Source organism: Dufourea novaeangliae, unplaced genomic scaffold (genome assembly GCF_001272555.1).
Source record: "Dufourea novaeangliae isolate 0120121106 unplaced genomic scaffold, ASM127255v1 scaffold90, whole genome shotgun sequence".
Taxonomy (NCBI): domain Eukaryota; kingdom Metazoa; phylum Arthropoda; class Insecta; order Hymenoptera; family Halictidae; genus Dufourea; species Dufourea novaeangliae.
In genome coordinates, this window is record NW_015373969.1 from 352,984 (window position 1) to 362,324 (window position 9,341).

A 9,341-nucleotide genomic window follows, 5' to 3' on the forward strand; every position below is an offset into this window, starting at 1 on the left:
GAGCTGGAAACCTTTTTGAACCGGTACATTAACGGCTGTAGTCAATTTGAAGTGCAAACCTGATAATATGTGATACTTGACTCGAGTTGAAACACTATAATAAACAATTTTTACAGACTCATAGTTCCCTGAACTCATCTCTGAACTATCCCCACGATAATATTCTTAACCCTCGAATGTTAAGGTCCGAGTCGTATGTGACCCAAGTTATAGTTCCTTTTGCACTGCCCCCACACTGTCTTTCATTATTCTCGTTAAAAAATGTTGTTTATGCGCAGTTGTCCAACAATCCCCGTTTAGGACGGTCACAAGACGCGACCATCGCCTATCTGCGTTAGGTAACAACACAATTCATTACCTTCCCAACTTTCTCTCAAAGATGTAGATCACGAACTTTACATTTCCATCAACTAAACGATTCCTCCTCCTCCTGAAACTCGAATTTTTCTCTTCACGAACATTTCCTCCCTGGAAGAGCAACAACCCCTTCGGTCCTCAATACCGAATTGAAGACACCTTCCTCGCGACACGCTAACCTCCATCCCGGGATAAACCGAATAATTATGATCGATGACTGAGTAGAGAGGGAGAGAGAGGGAGAGTAGCGGTGTTTCTACGAGATATTCGTCTGAGTCACGTACAGGCGTCGTCGTCGTCAAAGGCGCGTCGTTCCCATATCACTGATGCAGAAATTCAAATTCGTCGTCATTAATAAAAATTAAAGAGACATCAGGAGGTGAGAGTGAGAGAGAGAGAGAGAGAGAGAGAGAGAGAGAGAGAGAGAGAGAGAGAGAGAGAGAGAATGAGGACCGGGTGGTGTGTTCGACGGGCGCCCTGAGGGCCGGCGTACCTTTATCTTACCTGAGCCCCACAATAGCGTGAGACTATGGGCCCTTTGTACTCCACTTTCACGACGATCTGCATACGCACCCCTCTTGCTCGCTAGCGGCACCCTTTATACGGCCGACTCTCTCTCGATGTTTTTTTGTCCATCGAGAGCCGGGACCGCGTAATCTCCGGAAGAAACGTTCGTGTCTTTCATGGGTGCCAACCACTTTTTCTCATCTCGTTCCATCGTCTAACGGCGCTTCTAGCGGAGTTTCTTGGTCACGTCTTCGGGGTTAACGGTCACAGGACGCGGTGACGCGTCTAGCCTTTTCATTTCGATACGCTGATGAACACTTTGTCTTACAAAACGGTATTAAAACCGATATTATGTTAATGATAAAACTAAAATCAATATATCAAATGTTTCTTTTCTACTTCTTTCGTTAAAACTAAGTTACGGGATGAAAAGACGTTTCGACGAAGCTGTAGAAGTCATAAGGTGGAAATGTAAATGAAGTAAAAAACGTTTAAAAGAATCAAAGTTCTTCTTATTGGGGGTGGTTAATGGATCATCTGAACGTTCTTCCATGTTCAACTGCCAGGATATTCTCCACACACGTAGATATTATTCTCATCGCCATCAACCGCTTCCTTTTCATCGAAATCTCCCACCATTCACAATACTACTGTTACTTTTTGTCCCTGGAAATTTCACACTTTCCATTTCCTCCATTACAACCCCTCTACGCACAACCCCCCGCGGACTAGCAGCGTTGGTTGACGATCAGGGATCGAAGCCATAGACAATGGACGAGAGTTGCATCGAAGGCAACCCCTTTACGGCGACAGTGTCACAACATTTGGGCCCAGGACAGGAGTTATGGGCCCTTTTCCCGCGATTTCGTCCTCACGATCCTTTCGACGGTGGTGCTCGCCGTCGAGGCGGAACAATTTCTCGGTGATTTCCCTTTTGGTTTCTTCCACGCTTCTTCTTTTCGTTCTTTCTTTTTTTTATCGTACTCGTTCGCCTAGAAGCACGAGAGATGCAGAACGCTGCAGGGCTGCGTTTCCACCCCGGCGATCTCTCCGATTCGCGCGAGTACCTTCACCCCCGGTGGAAGAATTCCTTCAGGGGTGCGTGTCCTTCTCTCTCGCGTCACCATTTTAAATTCGATGGGAATACTTTTAACGGAAAGAAAAAAAAAAGAGAATGTATCTCGAAAAAAGTGGCAATGAAAATTATACTAAAACTATCCTTGTATGTCCCAGCGTGTAATCATCCCTCGTTCTTCCACCCTTCCGGTTCGATCAAATAATCTCCGATATATTAAACGAGTCATTCACAATCTCACTCCGTACGAAACTCGAAATTAAAAACGAGTTACAATAAAAAGCATTCCCCTAATAAAATCCGGTCAACGAGAATTCACTGTCTAACCCTGATCCCGTAAAAAAAAGAACGTTGGAAAAAAAACTAACATGGAGCTGGGACACAACCGTCAGCCTCCCCACGAACAAAATGTACCACCTCGAAAAGAAGTCTACGTAAAAAAAAAATCGTTGCGTTCGTTGCACCTTTAACGATCTCACCGTGTCGCGATACGTTACGGCGAAAATTCATTAGTCGATATCCAGATCGAGAAACGGGCGACACACGATGGGGTTGCCTTGCGACTATCCCCTTCCTCCATCGGCCCCGTAACGAACGCGCGCCCCGTCAACGAGACAATGAGCCTCTCTCCCCAAATATCCAGCGCGCGTTCTCTTACTTTTTTTTTTGTCTCACGTCGCGCCGAGACAAAAATGCCGTTGCACGATTTGCATTCCTTGGTCCGAGACAAGAAAAAAAATGCGAGAAAAAAAATTCGACCGAGGAACCAGCAAAAAAAGGGACGAGACGTGGAGGGGGGGTTTAAAAAGGGGTGGGGGTAGAGAGAAAAAAAATTGGCAGCAGGGTACATACACGGAGAGCCATTATTTTAATTTTCGTCCCGGCACCGTGGCAAAGGGGGACAGAGGGAGAGCACCAGAGCCAAAGGGGTGGAAAAGTCTTCTTTTGCATAATCTTCGTAAGGGTAGCTCCTTGCCGGGAGTCTCACGCGCGGGGATTCCAGTTAGCCGATTCAGGGGCCGGTGTTTTCCAAGGTGTTTTGCATCTTCACCTCCAGGGTGAATCCATCCATCCATCTATATACATCCCCCCCCCCTCCCATCGTTCTATCAGGAAATTACCCTAAAGAGCTGCTCTAAGCGTTTTAAGGGATTAAGGTCGGGCAGGCGTAAAAAAGCATGGAAAAAGGGTTGACCACCCGCTGGGCGAAACCAGCGACAGATTACAACATCCGAAAACGTGTTTACAGGGGTACCAAGTCTTTGCTGCTGCGCTCGGGTTCTTCCTTTTCAGCCCCCTTGTTCGGCTCGCTCGGGGGCACTCTCGGATGGCCTTGGACTACTTTGAGGCTGCCGGTTTTTGTCCTACTTGTTTTTTGTACACTTTCAGTTTTTAATCAGGGAACTCGGGCAGATACTTTTTCTCCTGACGACAAGAGGTAGAGCGACTTTTTCTCACAGAGGAATGTTTTATTGCGAATATTGTGGGTGATCGACAAGACATCGGTAGAATGGGAGGACGTTTGTGCATTTATAGTGTCATTTAACTTGGAAAATTAAACGTAGTAAAGTGTCTGTTGAGCGATTCAAAATCTGTTCCATTTTATTTTTTAGATACTACTATCTTAAAATGTGAATTGTCACAAACTTCTGCTTTCTTTCTGTTCTTTATCCTGCCTATGTTACATGTACCATGATTCGTAAAACCTCTTGCCTCTCACCAGTCGTGTCACTGTTACACAAAACCACCACATATTGCAAGTAAACTGAACTTTCGTCAAGAACAAACGTCGCGGTCTGAACCCTCAATTACATTCTTCCCTGACGTCGTCGATCATCCCCGTTAACACGCGGAAGAAGGGTAGCCGGAAGCGCCCGTATGAGTCGGTATGCAGATTGCCCGATTGTCTTCGGTTCCTTCTTCCTTTTTCTCTCGGTCGATCAACCTCCCCTCCCCCCCCCCATCCTCCCTGCTCCTTTGGCCACGGCTTACGGGCCCGTGAGAATCTCCGGGGCATTTGCATGCCGCGGATTATTTAAATCGTCCCCTCATTGTCGTGGCTCCTTGTTTTTTCCTGGAGGCCTCTCCACAAGGTTCCATAGCGTGGGTCCTAGCATAGACAAAAAAAAAAGAGAACCGGCTGATCTCCACCGGGGCCCACGGAAGTGTCTTCCTGCCCCGGTGCAGCCCTTCGGGGTCTCCCTGAGCGGTCATTCGGAATTCGTGAACGTGATTCGTAGCACCTTGCGACGTGTCACGGGACGAGACGCACCGTTGGTCCCCGGTTCATTGTTTCGTAGACTGATGGAGGGGGTAGTTTCTGATTGCCACGATTGTCAGTACACTGTGGTTTCAATTGGTTGATGTTGCTTTTGTCCGTTGGAAAATGGTCCTGTTTGTTTTTTTTTTCTTTTTGAGACGCTAAGAGGAAGGAATTGTCTCCTCGAGTTTCAGAGAGGGACACTGGACGAAGTGTATATCGTACATACGATAGGACAATGAATTCTAATGAAAAATAATTTATTGATAGGCCGAAGGATTCAGAAGACTGTCTTCTAGCCACCAAAACAGAGTTTCATCCCGTTTAATAGAGGAGGATCGTAGAAGAGACTTCCGTTAAAATATCCACAAAAAATATTTATACGATCGCCTGATCGAATGTGCCAAAAAAAATCCTAAGAATACCGTTGCACCACGAAGAACAGTAAAAAGACTTCCATCCCTTAACGCAGATTCTCGACGAATCCCGGTGCATTCAGATCGACCCCCACCCCGTGGTCCTCTGGTGGAAAAATGTTTTTTTCGCGCTTCCGTCTGTTTGTTTTTTTTTTCATCCAACTCGAGGCGGGGCGAGGAGTATGCAAAGCGACCATCCAACCCTTTCGAACCTCGCCCCATCACGCGTCCGCTCATTTTTTTCCTATCCACCAGGTCCCGTCGACTTCTTTGTCTTCGTAACCCCGTGTCCTTTCACTTTCTCTTATTCCGTTTTTTTAATCCGGCCTCGTCGAAATTATGCAGCATTCCCGCCCGGAGAAAACCAGAGAGAGAAAGAGGGGTAGGGAAAAAACAAAATCGAAACAGGGGTACAACCCGTTCCACGGCGAAAAAAAACCCGAGAGATCCCCCTTTTTTTCGCACATTTCTGCGGCCTGGTCCACGTAGTCACGCGCGGGTCTAACGGCGTCGTCTTCTGGGAGATTTTAATGCCGCAACCGTTGTTTCGTCAACCTCACCATCATTTTTTATTCGTCTTCGAGTTTTGTCCGTTGGATAACCGTTCGCTTCCTGGGAGATTTTTTTCGATGCGTTTTAGGGACAGTTGAATATTCGAAGTACCTATTACTTTCTTAGGGTTCCTACAACCCTTTTATAGTTCATAGAGGAAACGAGCTATCACGCGCGCTTTTTAATTGCACAGAAAAATTGTTTAAATGTTCCAAAAATCTACATATTTCGAATTATAATATTTGTGCCTTTGATATCAGTTTCATCCCTCAGAGTTCTTCATCGATCAAGTACTCTGATTGGTTTCAGTAGTACATTCGATAATCTATAATGTAAAGCGACAGATTCGTAATGTTCATAAGTACTCACATCACTGGAAAGGCCGTTGTTCCACGGATAGGGTGGTTGAGGGGGTGACTGTTGCTGGTGATGAACACTCCCAACCCCTGTCGCGGAATGGGGGTTGTGGATGTGTTCCGCCATCACGCTGACCCAATGGGCCAGGCCACCACCCCCGGTGGCCGCTGGGCCCGTGTTTCCAGTTCCGGCGCCTCCTGTACCTCCTCCCCCTCCACCTCCTCCCCCTCCACCCCCACCATGCAAAAAACGGGATCACATTATTTAGTGATTCCAGCAATGTAATTAAACAAAACATAGGTTGTAAGAAAAGGGTGGATTTTCATTAAATTCTTCTGTAAATTACGGATTGATTCCAATTTAATACATCGATGTGAACATTAATTAATCTCTGCCAGTAAAATCAACCTTAAAAATGGTAATTTGCTAGCCTTTTCATTACCTCTGCTGAAGAAGAGATTACAGTCAAAATTGAGAATGAACGAAGTTCCACAACACAAAATTAACACGATTAATCGAAGTGCATCCTCGAGGATCACACGTTATATCGAGTTACGATAATTATTTCATTTCGTGGGAAGTTTCTTGCTGAAACTGTCCCCTCTGAAATGAAATTCCGAACACGAAGTCAGAAGTGCCGGCAACAGAGTTGCTCAAAGGCCCGGCAAATTACACGGTCTCGTTGCTGGAAGAAAAAACAACAAGCGTATAGAGAGGGGGAGGGGGGATTTTCGATTTTTCCAAAGGACAATTTCGAAAATAAGCCCCCGTGCGTCGCCGCCGTCGATTAATCCAGCCCGGGGCATTAATCACCGTAATTATGAACCTCGCTCGGCTGTCCGGGCTGCTTCATCCGATATTCATGATCGAGCGCACGAGAAGAGCTGACCCATTAATAAATTGATCGATAAATCAGCGAGCGTGGCGCCTGAGCACCTGAACGGGTTAAAGCCGCGTTCACGCTTGCTACTTAGTCCCGGATGGAGTGTGCAACTTTGTTGCATGAGTGACATCAAAGGGATTCCGTGTAAATCAATTGATCGAAGTCATTAATCTCAGGTTTCAGAGCTTGGAGCTTTAATGAACGTAGACACGTTTATTAATTCGGACGATGAACCCTCTCTGCATTATTTTTGTCGGTTGAATGCTCGAAATCACCTTTACATTTTACACGGTAATTTAATCGATTATCCAAAAGAGGACGCTGTTAAATATTCAGCAGAATTTAAGTACTGGTATAGAACTTTATTTTCAACGTCCAACCTAATCGAGACGCATCTTCCTGTGAAAATATATTTCTTTTACAAATTACCTTTTAAGTTAGCAACTCTATAAAACTCAAAGCGACGCACAGACACGAAGCCACTTTCTTAACTCTTAATCTCCCAGCAACCGTGTTAACCTTGCACATCGTTGCGCTGGCGTCAATTTGAGACACATTCACGGCATGCAAGCCTCCAATTTTATGGAAAGAAGATTACCCTGCCCCCATGCAATCTGGGAAATTACAAAGTTCCTTCACCGTTTCCTTAGGATTTTTCGTCGTGATTCGCGGTCTATCATTTCGTTGGCGATTAAACTAAAAACTGACACGCCGCGATCAGGTACAAACTAAGGAATCCAGCAACAACGATGAGAAATTAAAGGGTTTTCCTGTATAATCCATGAAATCACTATGTTCCTCTTTTTTCTTGCTTAACATAGAAATTACCAGGATTCGATTGAACAACAAAATGTCCAACCGTGTAAAAGACACAGGACAACGAATTTTCTAGTGAATCCACGTACAAATAATTCATAATGAAGACACTTAGAAGTCGACGAGAGTGAACGACAAGAAAGAAGAACCGTCGAGGAGACTAAATATTTGGTTGATTTTTCACGAATCGAATAAGTTCGAGGAGGCTCGAGAATAAATCGGAAAATTCGTGTATATAATTGCGTGACGATTTCAGACGGTATCGATTGGCAGCGGAAACGTCGTAAGAAATTCATAGCCACCGAGAAAGAAGAGAAATGTCAGCCGATGGCGAATCGATACGTCGTCGAACGCGACAAAGCCAGAACCCCCGTTATCCACCGCGAGAATAGAAATAACGAAAATAATATTCACCTGTCCGGGGTGTGTCAAACCGTCCGATAAACTATTACCAATTAAGGACCTTACTGAATAATTCAGCAGGTCTTCACTTGGATAATGTGACTCTGTGCGTTGCTTCTGATTTAAACGAACCCCGAAGACCGTTACCAATCAGGATACGTCCTATAATCAGCTGATTCCTCGCCGAAATATTTATACGAGATATGGACAACATTTATTTAAACATTTTTTCTTATTTTTTTTCCATAAGGAATCAGGTGTGGAATTTTTCGATTATGAACACTGGGATTAAACAATGAATTAATTGAAATGACGATTATACAAAAAAAATTTGCGTTTGTGATCGTAGAAGTGTCGAAACCTCTTCGAGAAACTTGAACTCTGGAAAACTGAAATTAATTCAGGATCGATGTCGCCGGAAGTAAAAGTATTTCCGTGGGCAACCCCTTAAATCCACCATTTCTCAGCGTTCTGTGACTAGTAATTAGCCCGTCAGCTGTTAATTGATCGCGCAGCACGCATCGTGAGAAAGCTCGTTAGAAATCGCGGCTCGGATTGCCTGTTCTCCTCAAAGGACCATCCCCCGGGTGCCCAAGGGGAGGGTTGTTATTTCTTGAACGAAGACGGGGGGGATGATGCGTTTCATTATTGCCTGGCACTTAATTACACGTTCTCGGGCCGGGCTCGCCTGTGTTCCGTGTGTCGCCGATTTCCCTCTTGTGCCTGCGCCTCCTCTGCTTGGGTTTTCTCGCTTTCGCCGCCGCGACGCAACAAAAGCATGACCGCTCCGCGTGAAGGGGAAATCGATTCTCTTTTTTTTAACTGCAAAATCTTTTAATTCCTCGTGTATTGCCCCGCGGCACGTCCCTCTATTGGATCGACGCAAAATTTCACCCTCGATTATTGAAAGTCGAAAAGTATATTCATATTTTATCTTCGAAAGATTTGAATTCCGTTTTAGTGAGATACGTAAATCAGAAATTTGAATTTTAGAATCTTTGATATGATAAGGTCGATTTTTGTAAGTAGAAAGCAATCGATTGCATAGCATCGAGAAAAACGACCCAAGAGCAAAGAGGTGAAGAATACGGAGAAGAAAGAGGGTGTAATTGGAGAAATGTCTAAGAAGACGAAATTTCACCCACGCGGAATAGTAGTAACTGGCAGAAAGTGCGTCACGGATTCGGGTCAAGCGTTGCACGGGAAATCAACTAAGCCGAGCCAAAACCGCGAACGTGCCAAGAAAAGTTACCCCGTGGCGATAACTCGGCCAGAAAGCAAAAGGAAGCAACAGGAAGTCGACGCGGGGCGTCTTTGCGAGAAATGAATGAATTACAAGCCGCGGCGGTGAAATTTCCCCGCTAAGAATATTCGACGATTTTAAGACTAAAAAAAATTTCCGCAAAAATTCAATGGCAATACTTGCAAAAGTGAAAAATAATTTTTTAACTATTAAAATTTCAAACGGTAATGCTGGCCACATAGAATGTTGCAGACGAAACGATGTTTCACTGGTGCAAGTTCGCACTAGTATGGTGTCTAAGGATTAATAGCTACTCCGTGAACCGTTTGTGAAACGAATTGGAATATGATTTCGTTAACTGGCAAGTCTTATTCAAACTTAAACTTCCATTTAAATTCAAATACCGCTAAGACGAGCAAATTAACCGCCAAAGAGTTAAGAGTTCCGAGACACCAATTTACGAGCTGCAAGGA

General features: G+C 44.8%; 1 protein-coding gene across 1 annotated transcript in view; it reads right to left on the reverse strand.

The window, feature by feature from the left end:
- Positions 1 to 5,725, reverse strand: part of LOC107186814 (zinc finger protein rotund-like) — a 111,573-nt gene extending 105,848 nt beyond the window's left edge. Inside the window, exon 1 of the mRNA XM_015574754.1 lies at positions 5,537 to 5,725. Within this exon, the coding sequence (XP_015430240.1) occupies positions 5,537 to 5,650 (114 nt within the window). The 5' untranslated portion in view covers positions 5,651 to 5,725. The remainder of the gene's footprint in view (positions 1 to 5,536) is intronic.
- Between the last annotated feature and the right edge of the window lie 3,616 nt (positions 5,726 to 9,341).